We start from the raw sequence: 25,926 nt of genomic DNA, 5'->3' as shown, positions 1-25,926 counted from the left end.
AGACGCGCTATAATTTGACCTACCCAATCCATGAAAGCACCCTCAAAATTTTCTAAATTCGGATAAATTATGCGCATCTCGGAGTGTATATAATGATAATAAACTTCCCTTTTCCCCTCATTTAAATAAAAAACCTTTAAAACAATAGAAACCTTAATTGAATCCCTCCCCCACAATTGAATTTGAGTCTCTAGAAGTGCACGAATTTTATCTACATAGTTTTGCACAATTTCTACGGGATCAAACACAAATTTCCCCCCCATTAGTGTATTAAAAGGGTCTCCAAACGTCGCAGTGTAAACAACTATTGCATTTAAAATTGTATTAGATAATTAAAAGTCTGGAAAAGTTGTACCCCCCTCCCCCTCTGGTAGATTATACCCACCCCCAACTTGTTCAACAATATCTGGGGTATGTTACACATCACTTGTTTTAAGTGGAATCGGTAGGGTATAGGAGGCTGGAGGAGGAGAAGGGTTCCCAGTTAATTCGTTTGTAAGATCCTCCAAAAGCTGCTGGGTATTTTGGCTCAAGTCCCCCTGCCCGAATCTGCTATTATCTAAATTTAAAAAATAATTTAAATACTCATCAATATTATCATGTATTTGCACATTAGATATATCACTCCATGGTGAAATGTTGTTGGAGAGCTCCTCTCCTTCTCCAACCGATGAGGGGGAAGACAAAGAATAAGGGACCAATAGTCGTCCGGACTATAAATGAAAAATAGCTTATTTTCAAAGTGTTCAAATCATCCCCTACTGTTTTTAAAATAATAAGGATTATTATTTACGTATTATTTAAAGTCAGCACTTAGTAGGGCTGTAGCAGTATGCACATACTAGCATTTGCTTAATTCACTACTCTATCGATATTCAACTGAAAGTTCCAAAATATCAAACTTAATATAAGATATTTACAATCTAAAACGTCGCTTTACATAGAAGGTGGCAATTTGATTTTGTTCAAAAAAAAAATAGCTTATTTTCAAAGTGTTCAAATCAGCCCTACGGTTTTTTTTTGTTTTTTATAGTTATTTGTTTTTTTTTCTCGGCGCTTCTCGGGCCCGCAGCGCATCCCGCGGCGCTTCTCGGGCCCGGAGCACATCCCGCGACGTTTCCCGCAGCGGCCTAACCGCTAATGATAGAACAAGACAGGAAAAGTGGTGAAACAGATCTATTTATATGCTTGTGCGGAGCTTTAAGCCAAAGATTAAAACTAGTGATATTCTATTGTGAAAAAAATAGCATTTTGAGTTTCAAAGGCGGTGATTATTAATTGACTAGAAATTACATAAAAATATTCGCTTATGAGATATCGAAGCGATAGCAACAGAGAAAATAGCAAAGATTAGAAAAAAGAGGAGCAGTTTCTTTGCAAAAAAAAAATTACATTAGATATCTCCGAGGGAGGGGGGAGAAAACAATGTTTGGGGGGGGCGAGGGGTTAATATTTTAATATTTCGCTGAGATAAGTTTATATTGGGTTGAAAAATAGTGAAAAAAAAAGACTAAAAAACATTGGAAGAAATAGATATATATATTTATATAATATAGGTATGAAAAAAATGATCATATTTCAACATCCTGGCTGCACTTGGGTGCCGGATGGTCCAGGTAGTGCGTTTTGGAGGGCGGACGGGGTGGCAGCGCTAAGTTCTTGCACAGCTGGGCCAGTAATGGTACGGGGTTGCATAGATGAGCCAGCGAGGTTCACCATCCTTATGGCCCATTTTCTTTTTGGTTTATGCCCAGACTGTATGGGGGCTGGCACTGATGGGGCTGCCTCACCCTCTCTTGCTCTCTTACTGGGTGGCGGCGACGGGCATTCTTCATAATTGGCCTTAAAAAAGGGAAAAAATTTAGTATCGAAATAATTTCCCCCTTTTTACAGAAAGAAAGTTAGTATCCTCATCCACATAATTTTGTCTAGAAAAGCATTTATCACTAAGAAAGGCCCCCTGCGCCAGCATTTTCAGTAAAGCAAAAAGAAAAAATATATGAAACTCAGAAATCAATTGCTATTTTAATTAATTAAAAAAGGCTTATTCATAGACATCCCAACCTAACCTTACTTTTCATGCAAATATTTGTTTTCATTTTACAATAATGGCGATATAATTGAGGCATTTCAAACCCCCCCCCCCCTTTCATCAATGTCCTAAATATATTGTTAGTAATTATTTTTGGAAATAAACCCGTTTCACCAGTTCTCCAGCAAATCTCTTTTTGCTTAAAACCGTTTTAATTTGATAAAGAGGGAAACAAATCCTTTTTATCATTGAAACCTTTTGTTTAAGTCACTAACGTAAAGGATTAACAAGCAGGAAGTGCAATTGTGGGGTGTCAGCTGTTTAAATCATTGCGGAAAAATGTTCTTAAGTCAAGTAAACGGCGATGGTGGCTTAAATGGAAACGGTTTATTAATAGCTATTCCCCTCGATTAAGCAATCAAGTTCTCGGAAATCCATTTCCCCTTTAATTATGCAATCAAGTTCTCGGAAATTCACTTCCCCCTCGAGTCCTAGATCAATAATATTGTTCCCGTTAGAATTCATTGCGCATGTGTAACCTTTGTCCCGGAGTTATTACACCTGGACGAACAACAAACAAATAGACCTTGAAAATTTAGGTCATTGACACACTTTGATTACGCAATCAATTTCTCAGAAATCCATCTCCCCTATGGACTCTATGCCAAACAACAAAGAAGCCATGTTTGTTTCTTAATTCCCCTTTCGTGAATCAATAATTCCCCCGCCGATTATGTAAATCACCCTCATGTCATTACACGTGGCCAAACAACAACAGATCGATTGACCTTGACCCCCATTAGACTCGATCGATAATCCTTGAATAAATTATGTAAAAAAAGTTGTAGGTGGCAGCAGGGGTGAATCGTCGGAGTCAATAAGGCCTTTCTACTTGTTTGTTTGTTTTTTTTTTTTCTAAAATTCGTTATGTCCTTTTGATCGAATCCAAAAAGAGATACACTATTGGGAATGGGTTTAGGGTAATGAGAATTTCGTTACCCCTGAATTTATAATAACAGAAAGTCATCAAACAGTTCGTGGTAACGAACTGTAAGTAAGGAGCGACCCGGCTCAATAATAACCGAAACTCTAAAAAATGGAGTCTTGGTAATAATAGATACATCAAAAGAATTGGATTTTTATGCTGTTTTCAAATATATCAAGTTTAGTTTTACCCATCAAAAGTTACGAAACTGAGAAAATTTACCTTATTTTCGAAAAAAGGGGAAGAAACACCTCCAAAAAAGTTATAGAATCTTAATGAAAATCACGCCATCAGATTCAGCGTATCAGAGAATCCTACTTCATAGGTTTCAAACTCCTATGTGCAAAAATGTGGAATTTTGTATTTTTGCCAGAAGAAACACTGATGCGTGTTTTTTTTTTCAGGGGTGATCGTATCGAACCAATGGTCCTAGAATATCGCGACTGAGCTCATTCAAACGGAAATCAAAAATTCTAGTGCCCTTTTTAAGTGGCCAAACAATGGAGAGCAACTAGGCCCCCTCCCACACTCAATATTTCCCTAAGTCACCCGATCAAAGTTTTGAGATAGCCATTTTGTTCAACACGGTCGATAAATATCATAACTGTATCTTTGAGGACGACTTAATTCTCCACAGTCCCCGGGGGAGAGCCCGCAAGTTATGAACTTTGTCCATTGTTTATATATAGTAGTAGTTATTGGGAAGTATGCAGATGTTTTCAAGGGGGATTTTTTCTGGTAGTGGGGAACTATATCTTTATGGTCAAAGAACTATATATTTGAGCATGACCTAATACCCCATAGTCCCCGGGGGAAGGGCTGCAAGTTGTGAACTTTGCCCATTGTTTACATATAGTATTGGTTACTGGGAAGTATACAGATGTTTCAGGGGGGATTTTTTCTGGTAGGGGGGGTGGATTTGGGGTATAGGGTTACATGGGAGGATCTTTCCGTGGACAAAGTTTTCATGGGAGAAGGGACATTGCTATGAAGGGGCGCCGGATTACCCAGCATTATTTAAAAAACGAATAGAAATAAATAAAAAACAAGTTTTTAAATTGAAAGTAAGGAGCAACATTAAAACTTAAAACGAACAGAAATTATTACGTATATTAGGGGGTTCGCCCCCAAGTCAATACCTCATTCTTTACGCTCAGTTTTTTTTACTACTTTCAAAAGAGCTATTTATCCTAATTAGACGGCCTTTGTGATTAAGGGGTCGTTCTTAAAGAATTGGAACAAAATAAAGAGTGTAAAGAGCGAGGCATTGACTAGGGGGAGAATCCCCTAATATACGTCACAATTTCTGTTCGTTTTAACTTTTGATGTTGCTCCTTACTTTCAGTTGAAAAAACGTGTTTTTTTTAATTCAAATATAAACCATGATGAACTTATCAAAAAGAAAGATTTAGCGAAAGATATTAAGATGTTATTTTATATATAATTTAGCTTAAGTTATTAGGTGATTTTTTGCTTGCACAATCAGGATACACCACGTGATTTACAAATAAATAATCAGTAAACTTTTTCCTCGTAAAAAAACACAAATAAGAACCGGGGGTATACCAAGAGGCGCATTGGATTATGTCTCTAACTTTTAAACTGGTTGTGATATCCAGGTAGAACTCCTTAAACACCCCTTCCCCCCTCTGAAATTTTAGCAGACCTTTCCTCATCCCATATTTTTTTAGTCCCCTACACAAAATTCTTTTGGTAGACTCCTCCCCCTCCAAACAAAATACAGGATGCAACCTTAATTTGTATTTATTTAAAAATATATGTTTGCTGTGGTTCATTACTATCACGTAACAGTCAAACAGTTCGTGGTAACGAACTGTAAGTAAGGAGCGACCCGGGGGTTATATGGGAGGATCTTTCCATGAAGGAAGTTTTCATGGGGGAAGGGACATTGCTATGAAGGGGGCGCCGGATTTCCCAGCATTATTAAAGAAAAAGATCAGAAATTAAATTTAAAAAAAACAGTTTTTCAACTGAAAGTAAGGAGCATCATCAAAACTTAAAACGAACAGAAGTCAATACCTCGCTCTTTAAGCCAAAGATTTCTTAGTACTTTCATAAGAGCTATTTATTCTAATTAACGGCCTTTGTGATTAAGAGTCATTTTTAAAGAATTGGAACAAAATTCGAACTTTAGCTTAGAGAGCAAGGTATTGACTAGGGGGTGAACCACCTAATATAGGCTACGTATTGAAATCTATGAATATAGAAGTACGTTGCGTAAGTTAATTCGTAAGTTACGCATATTTATTGCTAATAAAAACGTTCGTAAATAAGATTAAACAACTTTCGAGAAAGCCATCTAACCAAATAAAAGTAAAATTAATATGCGAATTTTGGTTTAATTATTCATGTACGGTGAGCCAAAATCAAAGTCTGCATTAATTCAAAAACGGTCAAAAATTAAGTATAAAAAAAACAAGTTTTCTTAACTGAAAGTAAGGAACGACGTTAAAACTTAAAACGAACAGAAATTATTCCGTATATGAAAGGGGCTATCCCCTCCTCAACGCCTCGCTCTTTACGCTAAAGCTTGACTTTCTCAAAACTATTATTTTTAAACAATGAAAAACTTTAGCGTAAAGAGCCAGGCGTTGAGGAGGGGACAGCCCCTTTCATATACGGAATAATTTCTGTTCGTTTTAAGTTTTAGCCTCGTTCCTTACTTTCAGTTAAAAACTTGTTTTTTTTTTATTTAATTCGATCCAAGAACTATGACAGCTCTGTCTATCATTTCAGGGAACTTGAAAATGATGCCATGCGTCAAAAGTTATACATTTTGAGAGTTATTGGGAAAGATTTTGAACCAAAAAACACAACTCTTAGTGGTTTTTCGAAATAATATGAAGCGTTTTAGTAGCAACCCTGCTTCAGTAACTAATCAAATAAAAAAAACAATTTTTTTTTTAACTGAAAGTAAGGAACAACATTAAAACTTAAAACGAACAGAAATTATTCCCTATATTAAAGGGGCTGTCCCCTCCTCAACGCCTTGCTCTTTACGCTGAAGTTTGACTCTTTCTCACAAATATTTTTTTTAAACAATAAAAAACTTTAGCGTAAAGAGCAAGGCGTTGAGGAGGAGACAGCCTCTTTCATATAAGGAATAATGTCTCCTCCTCAAAGCCTTGTTCTTTACGCTAAAGTTTTTTATTGTTTAAAAAATAAAGTTGTGAGAAAGAGTCAAACTTTAGCGTAAAGAGCAAGACGTTGAGAAGGGGACATTATTCCGTATATGAAAAGGGCTGTCCCCTCCTAAACGCCTTGCTCTTTACGCTAAAGTTTGACTCTTTCTCACAACTCTATTTTTTAAAACAATAAAAAAATATCAAAATTCCGTTTTTTTATAGTTTCGGTTACTATTGAGCCGGGTCGCTCCTTACTTACAGTTTGTTAATACGAACTGTTTGACAATTGACAAAAATATTGCCAGACTGAGGCTGCTTCGTATCTAACAGCTGAAATTAAAATAGTTTATCAAATGCAAATTACTATTACTTCAAATATTTTACCCGAAAATTCACAAATTTATTTGTGACAGTCACAGTGATACGTTTTGAATAAGGATGTCAATTCCGGAGGGTTAAGGAGACAATATACCAGTGGCGGATCCAGGGGAGGGGCGAGTGGGTCGCGTATCCCCCTAACGTACTCTAAAGTAGTGTAATCTACTTAATTAACCCAAGTTTGCGTTAATTAAACTTGCTCCTAGCGCAATTTCATCGGATCAATCTATTTTGCGCCCCCTCCCTAAAATAATCCTGGATCCGCCCTTGTGATGTGCAGACTGGTTAGTCTGCCCAGGTTCATTCGTAAGTCAATATAGCAACGCTATACAGCATAGTATTTCCTATATAAAAATTAAACAGAACTATTGACAAAATTTTGGCCATTGCAGGGGTTGCTTTAAATTAAACAGCTGAAATTACATTAATAGATCAAACATAAAGAACCATAGCCACAAATTCCCCTTGAGCAGGAAGGAAGCACCGGAACCTTCATATGACAGGTGATAATAACTCTTTCCTGTTTTTAAGAGGGTGCTAAAACACTGCTATTTACTAGAGGTAGATTAGTTCAAATTTAATTAATAGGGTTGATTATGGTACGATAAATGCATTTAACAGGTTTTTTAAGAAGTTTAGGAAGGCTGAGGTTGTATCGAATTTTTTTTTTCTGACTTGCAAAGACCTGCCAGGGTCGTAGAATGGTATATCAGTAAGCATAATCACTATTATTCTACTACTACTAACAACTTGTTATCGTTTAAACCTAGCTGAAGGTAATGTAACTGAGTAGGCTACTTATCTAACTCACTCTATTTTAACTCCCTCCTCCCATGAAATTTGTTTCCTCTATATTAATTCTTACACTTCCTCATTCGAGGGTCAAACACTATCTTACGCTACCTTGAGTGTCCGTTTTATTAAATGGATTATGATTCCAATTCATTCCTGACTTATTCATTCCTGACTATCTGGTTTTGTAGGCAGTGCTGCCTAACTAAAGAACGGTGTGGGCACAATGTATTATTATTAATTTTTGTTTAGACCCGGGCACTTCGCATAGAAGAAGTTGTCGTAGAAAATTTAATAACGGCTCATTAAATTGAAAATAGAAGGGGCTAGTGCCCTTTTTAATAGTGAAAAGTAATTGGAGGGAAACCAACCCCCCTCTCACGCCCATCATTTCCCCAAACATATCCAGTCAAAATTTTGAGATAGCCCTTTTGTTCAATGTAGGTGAAAGGTCCGGAAAGTATGTCTTTGAGGAGGACCCTTTCCCCCCCCTACAACCATCGGGGCAAGGATTGTCAGTTATGCCCTGAGGACATATAAGGGGTTTTTTTTATAGAAAGAGTGGTTGTATAAGCTTTGCAGGCGGCTTATTGGATTGGTAATTAGAAATTTTAGTGCCCTCTTTAAAAGTCAAAGTGCCCACAAATCAGCATCGATAAATAAATGAAACCCAAAACGAACAGTAATTACAATAAATAACCAAGTCAAACTCAAGACGAGCAGAAATTTACATGAGTAGGGCTCAAAACCCCCATGCCTTCCCAAGGCCAGAAGATAATTTGCACTTTACTGAAAAAATATAAATGTTTTTACTTTTATAACTTTAATAAGAGAAATAATATTAACATTTTGATTACTAAATATCAGTGTGTGTATATTAAAATGACAATGCACATTCATTTGTATTTTTTCAGTAAAGTGCAAGTTATGTTCTGGCTTTGGGAAGGCTTAGGGATTTTGAGCCCGACTCATGTTAATATCTGTTCGTTTTCAGTTTGACTCGATTATTTTTTGTAATTTCTGTTCGTTTTGGGTTTCATTTATTTATCGATGCTGTTTTGTGGCAGTTTCAAGCTTGGTAGATTATTTGATTTTATTTTTGCTTATTTTTGGTGTAATCGGGTTCTTTACTTTTCTTTGAAAAACTTATTTTGTGGAAAAAACTTTTTTAATTAATTTCTGTTCGTTTTATATTTACAGTCTTTTCAGGGAAAAAGAAAATGATTCTTTAAAAATTTTCGATTTTTGTTAGAACTTTATAGATTGGACTGCTATTTGTATACTGGAGAAAAATTTTCAGCAATTTTTAACAACATACACCCTTTTAAAAATCCGGACACAAATAGTAGTGTTTAATTTAGTTTCATACCTCCTCTACTTGACCTAAAATAGAAAACTTTATACCATTCGCAAAAAAATCTGTTTACTTTCTTTGATAGCTTGGATTCGCTTACGCTATTTTGATTTGGTTAAATTTTAAGAGCAGAAGTAGCCCCGTTCGCTCTTGGGATACTTCTGAGATGCCTTATTGGAAATTAGCACAAACACAATGCATTTTGATTTAATCTCAAGGCAACATTTAGTTTTTAAACATAATGGGCAAATGGGAGGGTGGGCGTGGGAGGGGGAATAGTTGCCCTTCAATCACTTTTGACTATTTAAATGGGCATTAGCCCTTTCCATTTTCAGTCGAATAAGCCCTTTTCGAAGTTCCTGAGACAACTCCTTCGATACGAAGTGCCCTGGTCTAAACAAAAAAAAAAATAATAATAATACATTGTACCCACATCGATCTTTACTAAAAAAAAAAAAATGTCAAGCCTTCCAATTACTTTCGACTATTAAAAAGGGCACTAGCTCTTTCAATTTCCAATCAAATGAGCCCCTTTTGAGTTTCTACAACAATGTTTTCTATAAACACCGTATATGCCCCCAGGGCACAAATTACAACCCTGGCCTGGGGGCTGTGAGGGGGGTTGTCATCCTCAAAGACCTAATTTCCAGAACTTTCAACTACGTTCAACAAAATGGCTATCTCAAAACTTTGATTGGATGTGTTTGGGGAAATGTTGAGCGTGAGAGGGGTGTTAGTTGCCCTCCAATTACCTCCAATCACAATCACTATTAAAAAAGGCACTAGTCCTTTCAATTTCCAATCGAATGAGCGCTTTTTGAAGTTTCTACTACAACGCGTTCTATAAAAACCTTATGTGCCCCAGGGCATAACTTACAACCCTTGACCTTAGGGCTGTGAGGGGATTGTCATCCTCAAAGACATAATTTCTAGACCTTTCAACTACGTTGAACAAAATGGCTATCTTAAAATTTTGATTGGAAGTGTTTGGGGAAATGGTGGGCGTGAGAGGAGTGTTACTTGCTATCCAATGACTTTTGACTATTAAAAAGGGCACAAGCCCTTCTAATATCCAATCAAATGAGCCCTTTTTGAAGTTTCTACAACATCACTATCTATAAAAACCTTATATACCCCCAGGGCATAACTTACGACCCTTGCCCTGAGGGATCCGAGGGGGTTATCATCCTCAAAGACCTAATTTCTAAAACTTTTAACTATGTCGAACAAAACGGCTATCTAAAAATTTTTATTGGATGTGTTTGGAGAAAAGCTGGGCGTGAGTGGGGGCTTAGTTGCCCTCAAATCACTTTCGAATATTAAAAAGGGCATTAGCCCTTGGAATTTCCAATCGAATGAGCCTTCTTTCAAGTTTTTGCATCAAAGCTTTCAATAAAAACCTTAAATACTCCCCAGGGCATAACTTACAACCCTTACCCTGAGGGCTCTGTGGAGAGTGTCATCCTCTTTGATATAATTTCCGTACCTTTCAACTACATTGAACAAAATGGCTGTTTCAAAATTTTGATTTGATAAATGGTGGGCGTAGAAGGGGTGTTAGTTGCCTTCTAATCACTTTTGACTATTAAAAAGGGCACTAGCCATTTCAATTTCCAATCAAATGAGTCCTTTTTGAAGTTCCTACGACAGCACTTTCTATAAAAAAAACCTATGCGTCCCCAGGGCATAACTTACAACCCTTGCCCTGAGGGGTGTGGCGGGAGGGGGGGTGTCATCCTCAAAGATCTAATTTCCAGAACTTTCAACTACGTTGAACAAAATGGTTATCTCAAAATTTTGATTGGATGTGTTTGGTGAAAAGGTGGGCGTGAGAGGGGGGTGAGTTGCCCTCCAATCACTTTCGACTATTAAAAAGCCCACTAGCCCTTTGAACTTCCAATCGAACGAGCCTTTTTTGAAGTTTCTGTGACAACACTTTCTATAAAAACCTTATATGCCCTCAGGGCATAACTTACAACCCTTGCCTTGAGGGCTGTGGGTGAGTTTCCAACTCAAAACGTAATTTCTATCTGGAAATCAACTACGCTGAACAAAATGGCTATCTCAAAATTTTGATTGGATGTGTTTGGGAAATGGTTGGTGTGGAAGGGGTGTTAGTTGCCTTTCAATCACTTTCGACTATTAAAAAGGGCACAAGCCACTCCAATTTCCAATCGAATGAGCCCTTTTCGAAGTTTCTACGACAACTCCTTCGACACGATGTGCCTTGGTCCTAGACCATAAAACCAGAAAAAAAATAAATAATAGGCCTACATTGTGCTAACATCGTTCTTTAATTTTGCAGCGCTATTGCGCAGCCTATGATAGTCCAAAAATCGTATAACAATGTCTTTAGTGTGGACACAACCCCCCAGAGCCCATGGGAAAGGGTCGTAAGTTATGCCCCGGAGCATTTAAGGTTCTTATGGAAAGAAGGGTCGCATAAACTTTGAATCGGATGGAACTCATTTAATTGAAAGTTGGAAGTTTTAGTGCCCTTTTTAAGAGTCAGAAATGAATGGAGGGCAATCAGCCCCCCCCCAAAAGCCGATCAATCCCAAAACACCTCCGATCGAAATTTTAAGTGATCCATTTCGTTCAATCTTACTGAAAGGTCCAGTGATAATGTCTTTGGGGATGTCAACCTCCCCACAACCCTCAGGACAAGGGTTGTAGGTTAGGCAATTTGTTTGTGGTTTACATATACCATATGCTACTAAAAAAAATGTACATGTGTGACCTTAGACATCTGAAAAGACGAAGGGCATCAACATGAGCATTGCAGAGACTGTTGACGGGGATTTTGATCTAGATTAAGAGACATTATGCGTATATGCGTTGTCAAAAAGGTATAACACAGGAATGACTGAGTATATTAGTTTGGAAAATTCAGGAAATGAGGGATATGATCAAAAAGGCAATGTTTGCAGGCTACAAAAAAAACTGCTACAACTACCACCACTACTACTACCACATTACTCAATTTAAAATATAGTGGGGAAATTTGAACTAAATCAAAAGATGCTATGTGCATGCACACTGTCAAAATAGCGTATCTCAAGAGTTGATTTGGATATTAAGTTGGAACTTTCAGAGAATGCAGAAAGGGGAAGATTGTCTCACCAAACGGCAATCTGTGCACCCTGCTGCCAATACTACTGTTACTGCTACATTTACTACTACTACTACTACTACTACTACTACTACTACTACTGCTACTACAATACTGCTACCAGGGACGAATCCAGAATTTTTTTAGAGGGGGGGGGGGCAAAATAGGTTGATCCAATAAACTTGCGTTAGGAGCAACTTTGATTAACACAAACTTGCGGTAATTAAGAAATTTACACTACTTTAAACTGCGTTAAGGGGGCGCCCCTCTTGGCCCCCCTGGATCCGCCACTGATTGCTACTACTTCTATTGCAACTACATGTAAGGTTAAGAGCATTGAGATGAAAAATTTCAAGAAGTATATGAAGATACAGGTTATAAAAAGGACATATCAGCAATGTCATAGCAATGGCTAATTGTATTAAGCAGAAATCAGAGGCAACGCTGTAGCGTTGCCTATAGTAAAGGCCATACGGCTCCAATGTTTTATTATTTTTTTTATTATTTTTTTCCATAGGTACTTCATACGGAAGGGGTGGTCGTAGAAACTTCAAAAGGGAATCATTCGATTGGAAATCGAGAGTTCTAGTGCCCTTTTTAATAGTCAAAAATTATTGAAGGACAACTAGCCCCCCCCCCACGGCCATCATTCCCCAAAATACATCCAATCAAAATTTTGAGATAGCCATTTTGTTCAGCATAGTTGATTTCCAGATAGAGGAAACATTTTTAAGGAGGACACTCCCCCACAACCCTCAGGGCAAGAGTTTTAAGTTATGCCCTGGGGGCATATAAGGTTTTTATAGAAGGCTTTGTCTTAGAAACTCCAAAACAGGCTCATTCGATTGGAAATTTAAAGGGCTAGTGCTTTTCTTAATAGTTGAAAGTGATTGGAGGGCAACTAGCCCCCCCCCCCATGCCCATCATTTCCCCAAACTCATCCAATCAAAATTTTGAGATAGTCATTTTGTTCAGCATAGTTGATTTCCAGATAAAAAATATATTTTTGAGGAAGACAATCCCCCACAACCCTCAGGGCAAAGGTTTTAAGTTATGCCCTGGGGGTATATAATGTTTTTATAGAAGGCGTTGTCGTAGAGACTTCAAGAAAAGCTCATTCGACTGGAAATTCAAAGGGCTAGTGTCCATTTTAATAGACCAAAGTTATTGGAGGACAACTAGCCCCCCTCGCCCATCATTTCCCTAAACACATGCAATCAAAATTTTGCGATATGCATTTTTTTTAGCGTAGTTGATTTCAAGATAAAAAATAGACACTCTCCCACCTCCCTCAAGGCAAAGTTTTTAAGTTATACACTGGGGGCATATAAGGTTTTTATAGAAGATGTTGTCGTAGAAACTTCAAAAAAGGCTCATCCGCTTGGAAATTCAAAGGGCTAGTGCCCTTTTTAATAGTCGAAAGTGATTTGAGTGCAACTAACCCCCCTCACACGCCCACCTATTCCCCAAAAACATCCAAACAAAATTTTGAGACAGCCCTTTTATTAAACGTAGTTTTAAGTTCTGGAAATTAGGTCTTTGAGGATGACAACTCCCCCACAGCCCTCAGGGCAAGGGTTGTAATTTAAGGATTATCCAGATCCTTCATATTACTTCTTATGGAAGGGATGCTCGTATAAACTTTAGAGAGGGCTCATTTGATTGGAAATTGAAAGTTCTTGTTCACATTTTAAGAGTCAAAAGAGATTGGAAGGCAACTAGCCCCCCCCCCTAACGTAGTATAAAGTAATGTAATGTACTTAACTAACGCAAGATTGCGTTAATTAAACTTGTTCCTAACGCAAGTTTATCGGATCAACCTATTTTGCGCCCCCCTCCCCTAAAAAATCCTGGATCTGCCCCTGGTGTAAGGGCACGATAACTTTTAATTTGTAATTCAATTAACCCCGTTCCAAAGTTTATGTGACCACCTTTTCCACATAAAGTGCCCCTAGAAAATAAATAAGTATTAATTCAATGGAACCCTTATGGCTCTTTACTTAGATAACGCTATAGCATTGCTTCTGACCTAAAAAGTTGAGTAGAAATTTCAGCTTCCATTTTTATGAATATCCGAAATTATCTGAGAGGAATATGTTTGGGGGAGTATATTTCTCGGCTAGGAAATTTCTGCTGGGTTGAATTTACCACGGAGAAATTATCAGCAGGAAAAAAATGTTCTTGGAGGGGGGAGGAATGTCCCAGGGGATAAGTTTTCCAAATGTTAATTATTAAGGGAAGGGACAACACATCACACTCGACGATATTCTAGATTTTACGTATGAAATTAACGGGAAAAAAGAATCAACGAGAATGTCCATGATAGCACTGCATGTACCTTTAGAAAATTGTTTTCGTGGATTTTGGAAAAAGGAATTTTCAAAAGACAAATTATTTTCATTTGTATTACTTTCTCTGTGGCTGCTCAATTATGCTGGTGAGGGTGTAGACTCCCCCCACCAGAAAAGTATAATTCAAAATAACATATATAGAATAATATAACCACATAACACGGAACAATTAATCAACATGGCATATTATGAGTTGAAGCTCACCCAAATCATGAGCCAGGGGCTCGCCATTCCACAATCTATGAAAGCAACCCTGCAATAACTAAAAATATAAAGTATTTTTGAGTATTTTAACGGATTCCACAACTCAAACGGTGCAACATTCTACAGCCCAAAGAGTCTCTAATCTCCTAAATCGGGAACGGAGGAGATAAGTGAAGTTCCGCCCCGTATTGGATGAGTCTCCAACCTCACCCTGCCCTTCTCCTACTGTCTACGCTAAAGTTTTCTTCTTTATGCCGACTATGCTGCCCCCACTTCAAAGACTTTAATAAGGTAAACTTTTGTATGGAAAGAACACATAGTAAATCTATTATAAAATACTTAAAATTACACCCATACTTAAAATAAGGTTAAAATACATACTTTGCGATAAATTCTAAATTATTGTGGCACAAAAAATCCGAAAAATGGTTTAATCAAAACGATCCTGTTCTTTCTGCATCAACAAATGGAATAACCTAGCTACTGTTTTAGAAGCTATTATTTCGATTCATTCATTTTTGCATGAAAAAATCAGGTTTGATTTTTCAGAGGCATGTAATTAAGCTGTCTATAGCAAAGGCCATAAGGCTTCAATGTTTTATTATTATTAATTTTAAAAAACCTTACATAAAAATAAGTTTTCTAAGAAGAGTAAAGAGCCATATTGAACTCAGGACCAGCAGAAATTAATTCCTATTATAAATTACTGTTAAAGAATAAACAAAACCCCGAACGAACAGAAATTAAAATTAACTATCTTACAAACATAAAGATAACCGGTGCAAACATAAATAAATGAATAAATCTTATATAGCTTCAATATTTTTTATTATTTCCCCCCCCCCCAGAGCTGCTTTATATGCAAGGGTTAAAAATACTATTTTGTTAAAAATAGTTGAAAGGTTAAGTAACGAAACTCTGGCGTCGACAAAACCCCCCAGGTCCAAGGAGCAGGAAGGGATTCTCGTATAAACTTCAGAGAGGACTCATTTGAATGGAAATTGGAAGTTCTAGTCCAGCTCTTAAGAGTCAAAATTGATCGAAGGGCAAATACCCCCCACGCCCTTTTCCCCACCCCTTCTTTTGAACTAGTTCTGTTTATACCTGAAGGCCCAATGAGAGTTACAATGTTTTAGTATTAACACACACCTAATAGGCATCTGCTCTTCTCCCTAACAAGGATAGAAACATAGAGTGTAAGGCAGTGGCAGATCCAGGTGAGGGGCATGGGGGGTGCCCCCCCCCCCCTAACGTAGTCTAAAGTAATGTAGTTTAATTAATTAACGCAAGATTGCGTTAATTAAACTTGCTATTTTTTCAATCCATTCATTGTTTTCAATCGCTGTCCACAAGTTATGCAAGCTGTCTATTGTTCATATATAAGGTTTTTATCAAAGAGGTAATCATCATCAATCAATCATCAATCATTTTATTAATACTAAACTGTATTACAAATGTAAAGAAAAATTATTTGGCCCAAGAAGCTTGGCTTGTTGTGGGCCTTAGAACACAATAATAAAGTACTAAAACAACCATAAATATTACTCTAAATCAAACAATATATATGAAATAAAGATTAAAGATAATAAACACTACCATACAGTAAAAAAAATAAATAATAATAATAACGATATATAAGGGAAAAACACAAAAGGAGAAACACTAGGAAAAGAGAAAACAGGGAAAATAAACGAAGGAGAGAGAAATTACAAAACTAGAAATACACGACGAATAACTGCCTTTGCAGACAGAAATAACGAGAATCCGGTGGGATTGAATTCCATAATTGAATGGATTTATAAACAGGAGATCTCTGGGCTGCTGTAGATGAACGTTTGGGCTAAATAAATCTACGAGAAGAACTACGTAAAAAATTAGAGAACCTACCTGAGCCTGTCCGTGAAAAAAATTGCTGTAGAGGCAGTGGAAGCGTACCTAGAAAAGCAGAATGCCCTAAACAAAGATTACTTTTACTCACAATGCGATCCAATGGAGCTATTCCAGTATCATTGTAAAGATCAAAGGAAGGGTAGATCTAAGGGAGAAGAAAAGTAGCCTTCACTGCCCTATTCTGGGCTCTTTGAAGTGAGCAGAGAAGAGACTTATTAGTATTACCCCAGACAGAGCAGCACTAAGAAAGGTAAGGAAAAATAAAAGCGTAACAAAGAGAAAGCATAACATCTGGGGGAAGAAATGAGTTAACCCGGTGCAACATTGAAGACTGGCGGAAGATGAGGGAACGGGTGTGAGTTATATGAGGCTTAAAAGAGAGAAAACAGTCAAGATACACACAAAGAAATTTCACCATAGCAGCTTGCGGTATAACATCATTCCCATAAGTAAGGATGATTGGCTCCCTTACATCTCTCATACGATAAGGGGTCCTGAAGTGTACAATGGCACTCTTTTGGCTGTTGAGAGTCATACCATTTGACAAGCACCAATCTTTTACTTTATCCAGAAGACCTTGAGCTAGGGAAGTGGCAGATGGCAAGTCCACTGCAGCAATGAAAAAGTTATTGTCATCAGCAAAAAGAATAGGGTGCACAAGGGGATGAAGACCATCAACGAGATCATTAATGTAAATTAAAAACAAAAGTGGTCCAAGCACAGAGCCCTGTGAGACAATACAGGCAAAGTAGTGGAAGAATTACCATTAACTGAAAGATGCCGAGATCTTCCCGACAGTTAAGACCTTAACAATTCTAGTGGGACTCCATGTACTCCAAATGAAGATAGTTTAGACAAGAGAACAGAGTGGTCAACCATATCAAAGGCCTTTGAAAAGTAAAAAAATAGACCCAAAACACACAAGCCCTTGTCCAGATTAACACGCACAAACTCTGTTGCATCTGAGAGTGCATACGAGGCAGAGAAAGTGGGACGAAAACCATACTGATGGTTAGTTATGAGAGAATTTCCTGCAGTCGTGTTAGTACTAAAAACAAATGAAGAGAGTCTACAATACAGTACTCTTTCAACAACCTTAGGGATGACAGGAAGAAGATAAATGGGTCTATAATTTGGAATTAGAGATGAATCACCTTTCTTATGCAAAGGTAAAACATCAGCAACTTTAAATAAATGAGGGAAAACACCAAAAGAAAAAGAGAGGTAAGTTATGTGTGAGTAGGGGTTGGAGACAAACTGACCAATTTTTTTAAGAACATTATTGCTCAAACCAAAACCATCAACTGAACGGCTACTTGGAAGCTGGGAGATAATACTATAAATCTCAATATCACTGCATGGGGAAAGGAAAAATGACTTTTCCTTTCCCCAGAAGGAAAATATAGTAGAGTAAGTAGGGAAAACTACTTACTCTATTCTTGGGTTGAATGGGAACTGAAGGAACAGTGGTGAAATACGAATTGAAGGCGTTTGCTGAAGAATTTTTATCCACAATAGATCCATCAGCATTCCTGTAATGACATGGGGGGGACTGTTTGAGTTTCTTCCAAGAAATAGCTTCATTAACTACAGTCCAAACCTTTCGCAAGTTTCCCTTTACACTCATCAATTCGACGCGAAATCTAGAGTTTTTTGGCTGGACGTACTGAAGTCGTAAGTACATTTTTATAATGTTTATACTTCAAAAGATCATCCTGTGTTTTACTTTTACATGCAACCTTGAACAGAGATGCTTCATATGTGTAGCATTATCAGACCTATGGACATCCATGGGCATTTGGGTGTAGAATTCCTTGGTCTCTTCCTAAGAGGAAAATGCTTATCCAACAGAGCTCCCATACGACACACAAATAAACTTGTTGCACATTCAACATCATTAGCTTCAAGAACACTAGACCAATCATTACTCTGAAGACAAAGAGTTAAATAAGAAATTTCTTTATCTGTAAAAGTTCTAAAAGAAGATTCACCTTGCTTATCCACAGCAATCTCAGTTTTAGGCACAAATAGTGATAGATAAATAGGGAAGTGATCAGAAAGGTCAGTAAAAACAAGACCAGAAGCAAACTTCAAATTAGGAGAATGAGAAATGAAAATATTATCTATTAAAGTAGCAGAATTTCTAGTAGGATCAACACGATAAGGAGAAAAAATTGAAAGAAGTAGCCCAGAAGAAGAAAGCACATCAAAGAGATGGTCACATCCGTCACTTGATCCAACATTTAACATATTACAATTAAAATCTTCCAAAACACAAATACGTTTTTTAGAGAAAGACCCCGCACAAGAAAGCTGATCAAGCAAATCACAGAACAGATGTGTTGGAAAAGGAGGGGCTTATAAAACAAACAAACAGTATCACATGCAAACTGGCTTTTCAGATCAATGACAAGAGAATAAACAGTCCTACTATTGAACACTACTGAAGTAAACAAGGATTCAAGGTCATACCGTCTACTAAATTTAATATCAGATTTTATAAATAAAGAAATGCCCCCTGAGCACTTTGTTACCATTCTAGGGACATGGATAGCAATATAACCGTACATATCATAAGCTGTTAAATTTTCACTATCAGATAACCATGTTTCAGTTAAACCAATTACATCAAAAGGGCAAGAATTATCAGACCAAAAATATGATTTCAGACTATCCCACTTATTTCGTACCCCACGTACATTCAAACAAAATACATTAAAGCAACTATTTGAAGAGAGAGAAGGCATGATTTTATCACAAAAATCAATAGTAGTGTGATAATTGCAACTAGAATTAACCATAGATCCAAGAAGAGGGTCAAGTGTGTGGGCCTCTTGTTTTCCAGCGCTACTTGGTTGCTCAAAGATAACTGATTTAAGAATAGAAGAATTCAAAAGAAAAGAAAAATCAGCCAGATTTACCACACATAACAAATACACACAATATCTTCACAAATGAACAAGATATCAAACAAACAGGCTGAAATAGCAGAGGGTAAATTGAAACTAAAAAGGTGAAACTTGTAGGCAACAAAGAAAAGAAAGAAGAGGAAAAAAAGCCTGCAAGACAAGAACGACCAGAAATTACTAATAAAGAATAAATGAAATCCCACAAGAACAGAAATGAAATAAGAAATCATAGCAAAAAGGTAAAACAATTAATAACACAAATGGATAAATAGATCTTAAAGCGAGTAATGCTTAGATTGAGTGTGAGTATCAGACTTAAAATGAACAATAGTAGTTTCATACTGAAGTATAAATGAAACTTAAAACGAACAGAAATTAAATAAACAAACAATGCGAACAAACATACAATATATATTAGTGTAAATGAATAAATAAATCTTAAAATAAGTGAAACTTAAATTGAATATGCAAATCAAGTTTGAATCGAATAAAAATAACTACAAACAAGAGTTTGGGTATCGCCTCACTGGAAAAGTCTAAAACCTACTACGTCATTGGCGCTTTACTGAAAACGAATTGTATTACAAATGTTTTCTTTTGTACTTAATATTGAAGATAAATATTAAAATTACATTAAAATTTTGAACTGATGAGCTTAATATCAATAATTAATATCAATAATTAATATCATTATACATAAAATATTCAGTTTAATTTATTAGTTCTTTCCAAGATTGGTCAAGTCAAATATAAGTTCACTACAAGCAAAATTTGGATACTGCCCCGTTCTTTAACCGTAAAAACCTAAAGCCTTCTGCGTCATTGGCGCTTCACTGAGAACGAATTACTCGTATATTACAAATTTATTCTTTTCCAGTTCTTACAGCATTGAAAATGAAAATAAAAATTACAGTAAAAATAAAATTTTGAACTGATGGATCTTTCAATAATTATATCATTATATATCTAATATTCAATTTGATTTTGTTTATACTTTCCAAGACTGTTCAAGACTCGTATAGTTTTCAGTAAGGTACCATTGACGCAGTAGGTTTTAGGCTTCTGCAGTGAGGCGATACCCAAACTCTTGTTTGGGTATCGCCTTTCATTATAGCCCTATCCTTTATTTCATTATAGCCCTATCCTCTATATTTCATTATAGCCCTATCCATTATATCCCCTAACCTTTCTTTCATTATAGCTTTAGAGAGCGGTATTGAACCACATTTTTCGTATAGCCTATTGTTTGAAATACGGTCAGTCAGCCGGGTTAGCATCTCTTAAATCGAATTGGCTTGAGAGATTTGGTCAATCCAGCAAGTAAAAATAAAATTGATATAGACCTTTTCAGCCTGTAGCACATCCTTTAGGTTCTATCTATTGCTGAGTAATCCGAGTCTATTTCGGATGTAGCCATAAAACTTTTGGTATGTATGATTTTAATATAATTATTCTTTTCTTTTGAAACCAAAAATGTCCAAATTCCACTAAAAAGACATGATTTGAAAAATATTTTGTGAAAACTGTTACGTAATGTCAATTATGGAATAGGAGGTGAAAGTACCTGTAAAAAATGAATAATTCCGATTTAAAAAAAAATAAGAATTGACATTTCTATTTCAAGGTTGAGATTCAAATTTATTTTTCCTAGTGCTGAGACACTATCTAACCCTTATAGCTATATTTTTCATTTTAATTCATACTAAAATTTCCTGTTGTCAGAGTTTTAGTAATTTTTTGCGTGGGAATTATTTAAAATATGATGGGGATGATGTCAGAGCGCAATCATTGTATGAGTAGAGTGAGTGTTACCTTTACAGTAGTATCTCATACAAGTGCCCTCTTCTGTGAGGTGGATGACTCTCTAATTTTCCATAAGCGTCAGCTATTTATGTTAACGCCATCTATTTCGTGAAATATGAAGACAGTACTATAAAACTTTATTGCTTAGAAGCCCAGATTAACTGTCAAATAAAGAGAAATATTTACAAGAAAAAAGCACTTTTCAGCCACACATGGGAAGCTTTACAGCCATGAAGTGGCGAAATAAGAAAAACGAAAGAGCGAATCAAATGATATCAGCTGCCGAAACATAACACTCTATTCAACAAGCAGCATGTACGAGTCTTTCACAGCTTAAGGTACAAACGGCCAAGTTCCCCATCTAGGACGGTGGGAAAGTAAACTTACTTTGCTGAAACGAAGAAGTCAACTCAACAAGAAAACACAGAATCCTTTTGATATTTAGATCACAGATGGCTAGGCTTTTCGGCTGTGAAGTGGCTATAAAAATACTTTAGCTAAAAAAAAAGTATACCTTAAATTTTACATGCTACGCTTAAGAAAATAGTCAAACTTTTCTAAAGACTATGCTTTTCTAGCAGAAAATATTAAGTTGGATTAGAAAATGTTTGATTAGAGAATTTTCTCTTAGAAGTGCAAATATAAAGATTTTTTTTTCCGTAGTTTGTATTGAATGTAAAATAATATATAACCTATATGATTTTTACACCTCTGTCAAAGTCATTTTGCCTCTTTCCCGTGCATTTGTATTTATTTATCTTACCTTATTTTTATCTAATATTACTGTTTACTCTCACTTGTTTAGTTTTAATTTTGTTTTTCTTTTATTGTAAACTATTAATAGTACACTTTTCGATTTCGTCTATTTAGATCCTTTCGAAAATTATTCTGTACATTCCATATCATGGACGATTGAGAAAGAAGCTGGAGTTGCTGGACCAGGAACAATGATTACAAAACTTTGGACCCCCGAAGACCCTAGGACGACAAAACAAAAGTATTGATCTCAAGAACCTTTTTATTGTTGGAACTAAGTGTATTTTTTCGTTTTTTTTTTATTCTTGGATCTCTAGTCCGTGCCTCATACAATCATTTTCATCAGCTTCAAAATCCAGAAGTTTAGGCATTAAGGCTATTTATAACTTATATCCAGGATCACATGTCTCCTCAAATTCATGGGATCTTCAAAATTCTTATTATGCTCAATTCTTGATGGTACATTACATTAGTCAAACAAACTTTTAATTTTTTAATGTTCTTAGACTAGGGATGCCAAAAATACAGCTTGAGGGTCACAAGTTACTTCTGAGCATTCAACTAAATAGAAAAATGGAGGTTACTTCCCCACACCTCCATGATAAAGCCCTGCTTTAATTTTATTGGTATATATCTGGGACTTATTTTTGTAGGCCAAATACATTATTTCTTATTTCAGGAGGTAAAAAGAACTCCACTTTTGAAAAGCCTTTTTTAGCTTAAAACCTTCCCGGAGAAGTTTCAGAAAAGTAAAAGGAACCAAAAGTTTTGAGTAACACTTTAAACTCCAGAGGTCCCACAGTTTCTTTGGGATTCAACTATAAACACCTAAAGACATTCTTCCGTTGTATCTAAAATAAAATAAGTATAAATTTTGGATTAACAAAACTATTTCAACATGAAGCGTCGTCTAAACTGTATTTTCTTCATATTTTGTGGTGCTAGGTAATTTTGGGACCTCGTATACCAAAAATCCTCTATACTTAATAACTAGTGAATCTTCAAAAACTTCGTTTGAAGATATGTAGTTCAAGCGGTAGATTTTTCAAAAAAAATATGTAGCTCGAAAAAGGGTATTTCAAGTAACCTTTTTTGTACCCGTAGGTTGGTCTTTGCAATTTATTACAGGATCATGATTTTCAGATTTTGATGCCTATTACTAAAAATAAAATATATGTGACTATTGAGTTTTAGGTAGTTCTGTAGTTTGCTAATGGTCAGCTGCTGAGGGGCTAGAACCATGTATATGAATCTGAAATTATAGATAAAAGAATTTAAATTATAATTGAATGGTTAATGTATGATTTTTGAGTAGCCAAAAGGGTATTAAAAAGAATTTAGTAGTTTATTTGTGTGTTATTAAAGAAAGATTAGAATGGCGTGCCTAAAAATATTGTAATGGAACAGCTTTCTACTCCTCCTAGGTTTTTTATGGGGTTGAGGGAAGGTTGGGAGGATGGAGGATGATGTATAGTTGATTGAGAACAAGGTTTTATGAAAAATATTTGTGTATTATTAATATATTTCCACGGTGAAAGGGGTGCCCTTTTGCGGAAGGGCACCCTGCAAAACTGGGAATGGTATATTCTTGTGGTTTTGAAACTTATAGTAGTATACCTTGTCTTCATCAATTATGTTTGGCTACCCAAATTAAAAAATAAAAGATGTTTTTAAATTAGTGTAGGTGAGATTAAAGTTTTAAATTAAGCGAAAAATTTATTATGTCCCCGAGAGGAAAGGAGGTGGGATTAAAAATATATATAAGAAAAAAGAAGAAGAAAAAAAGAATCCTGAATGGGGTAGGTACCACATTTTGTCGAGCCCAGGTATTCTTTATGGTTATCCCCAACATTGCATAGGATAGATATCATTAATCGATATTGGAAAAAAGAGCACCTTTAGACCGGCCCCAGATTTATGGAACGGTGAAAATTGCGGAGTAAAAATTATTTAAAAGAAAACAGCAGTGCTAGGGTGCATACGGAAAAAAAGAGGTGTCGTTAGGCTCTTCTCATTGGATAGCAGCATTGTAGTTTTTCAGTTTGATCTCGTATATTTTTTTAAAGCATGACAAAAATGGCTTTAGCAATTAAAAAGTCTTTATGCGATAATTTTATATACATTCGAATATATTTATTTTTTTCCATGTTATTAATTGTCTTATATTTTGTTTTCTGAAGATAGTTTTATATTTCGAAGGCCAAAGGAAACCTTCTATAAACGAGAAAAAAAAACAACAAAACAACTGTCCAGTGATTACATGCTATCAGTGAGAAGAGCAATGCAATAACTTCTTTGAGTGTACCCACTTTTTTCTTTACCAAAATTATGGGAGGGTGATTAGATATTATCTGGTTATAAGAGAGGAGACTCAAAATTGTTTGAAAAAAAATCGTCAGTGCCATCTAATGTTGTCAAGTAATCTCCTGAAGCTAATTATAAGAAAAAATAATTAGATTGTTTGTATCTAATCTTTACCTTAAATCCTTGATATATCAATGTAGACTAATCATATTGTATGTAAAGTAAGCAGAATAGACAATTTCACATTTTGGGAAGGTAGTAAATATACAATTTCTTAGCTACTTATTCGATAGACTATGTTAAAGTTGTAATTCAAAAGTGGGATATTTTTGTAATTTTTAAAACAAGAAGAAAAGGGAACATAAGCCTAGCCTCCCTCCTCCCCCAGGATAAAATCTTGAGTGGGAGAGGATAATTTATCCTCCCCTAGGATAAATTACATATTTTGTAGTCCAGACAAAAAAGTATTAGAAAACAAAAGACTGATGAATGTCAGAAGCTTTCCAAATTCAAAGAAATTAACGCTTAGATATATTATACAATTTTCAAAATTAAGATCTTGCTCATTTTTAGCTTGCTTTGGATTTTACTACTGTTGGGCTCGGTGAAGGGGTGCTAACTGCAGCCGTTTCTATTGCACCCGGTATGTAGCTTAAAAATTCCTCTTCTATTTAATTTCCAATAAATATGACGTTACAGCCAAACGCCTTTTAATATATATACATACCAAGGCCCTACCCAAGATTTTTTTTCGGAGGGGATTTTACTCAAAGATTTTTTTTCGGGGGGACGAGGGGTTTACACACAAAAAAAACCCTCAAAAAACGCATATAAAATTTGTTTATATCCATTTTTGTTACTTTTTTACGAGTCAAACAAACATTTCGGGGGGGGGGTTCAAACCCTCCTAACCCCCCGCTGGGTACGGCCTTGATATATACTGATTGGGTTTCAAAAGAAGCTGGATCCCTATGTTGAAATACAACCGCCCCTGTTGAACCCATTCCAAAAGTAAATGGCTCGCTTAAAATTTAATTTAAAATACAAATAACAGAACTACATTTTTGTTACTTAATTTCAGTTTAGATAATATCAAAGTGGCATCGTTTGACAATTTTAATTTTGTTATTAGTTCATTTGGCTATTTTAACTGTTTATTTGTGTCTTTTGTGTTGTTTTGTTTAATTTTATTATAATTATTAGTTATTTGTTTTAATCTAATTTTATGCATATTTTCAGCATTTTTGAACAATACATACCTGTAGCCCTTGTGAATCTATTTCAAAAGATTCAGGATGGGCACTACACTATTGATCTGGGTTCTATAATATCAACCTTGAATACCAAAACTAAACTTTTAAGCCTTTTTTCTTCTCTCCCAAAAGTTCAACTTGAGCAATTTACAAAATCAAAACCGTTTACCTTAAAAGACCAGTATCATTTATTAATCAGATCAATCTATCAATGCCATCTATCCTGTATCATCTGACGTCATATATAAATTCTACACTATGATCCTACAGTATGCCTTTACTTTTTGAGTCCCTTCCCTCACCTATGTTTTTTGTACAATATCATCCTTGTAAAGATAGCATCAGATTATGTCCAATTCAACCTTGTTTAGGCTAGTCAGTTACTTCTAGTCATACAAGTCTCAGTTTTTATAAATGTTATTTATTTGTATTTGTAAATAAACAAATTTACTTGTTTGGTTGAATATCACTGTAGGTAGGCCGTAGTTCAGTAACTAGTAATCCAAGACAATCTTTATCTCTCTTCAATAAGCCAAGTATGCACCTTTACACAACAAACGATGCTTTTATTGACTTGAAGAGTCTCATCCCTTGCAATTTCATGCAACGCATAATAATGTATTGCTTTAATGTGTTTGAACGATTTCACTCATGAAG

General features: G+C 35.8%; 1 protein-coding gene across 1 annotated transcript in view; it reads left to right on the top strand.

The window, feature by feature from the left end:
- The window catches only part of LOC148951664 (pancreas transcription factor 1 subunit alpha-like), a 59,239-nt gene extending 33,514 nt beyond the window's left edge, over nt 1-25,725 (top strand). Inside the window, exon 4 of the mRNA XM_089090414.1 lies at nt 21,827-25,725. Within this exon, the coding sequence (XP_088946540.1) occupies nt 21,827-21,960 (134 nt within the window). The 3' untranslated portion in view covers nt 21,961-25,725. The remainder of the gene's footprint in view (nt 1-21,826) is intronic.
- The last annotated feature ends 201 nt before the right edge of the window (nt 25,726-25,926 follow it).

This window comes from Artemia sp. Qi Xiang Cuo, chromosome 6 (genome assembly GCF_049724085.1).
Source record: "Artemia sp. Qi Xiang Cuo chromosome 6, ASM4972408v1, whole genome shotgun sequence".
Classification (NCBI taxonomy): domain Eukaryota; kingdom Metazoa; phylum Arthropoda; class Branchiopoda; order Anostraca; family Artemiidae; genus Artemia; species Artemia sp. Qi Xiang Cuo.
This window is presented reverse-complemented; position numbering and strand designations above follow the sequence as displayed.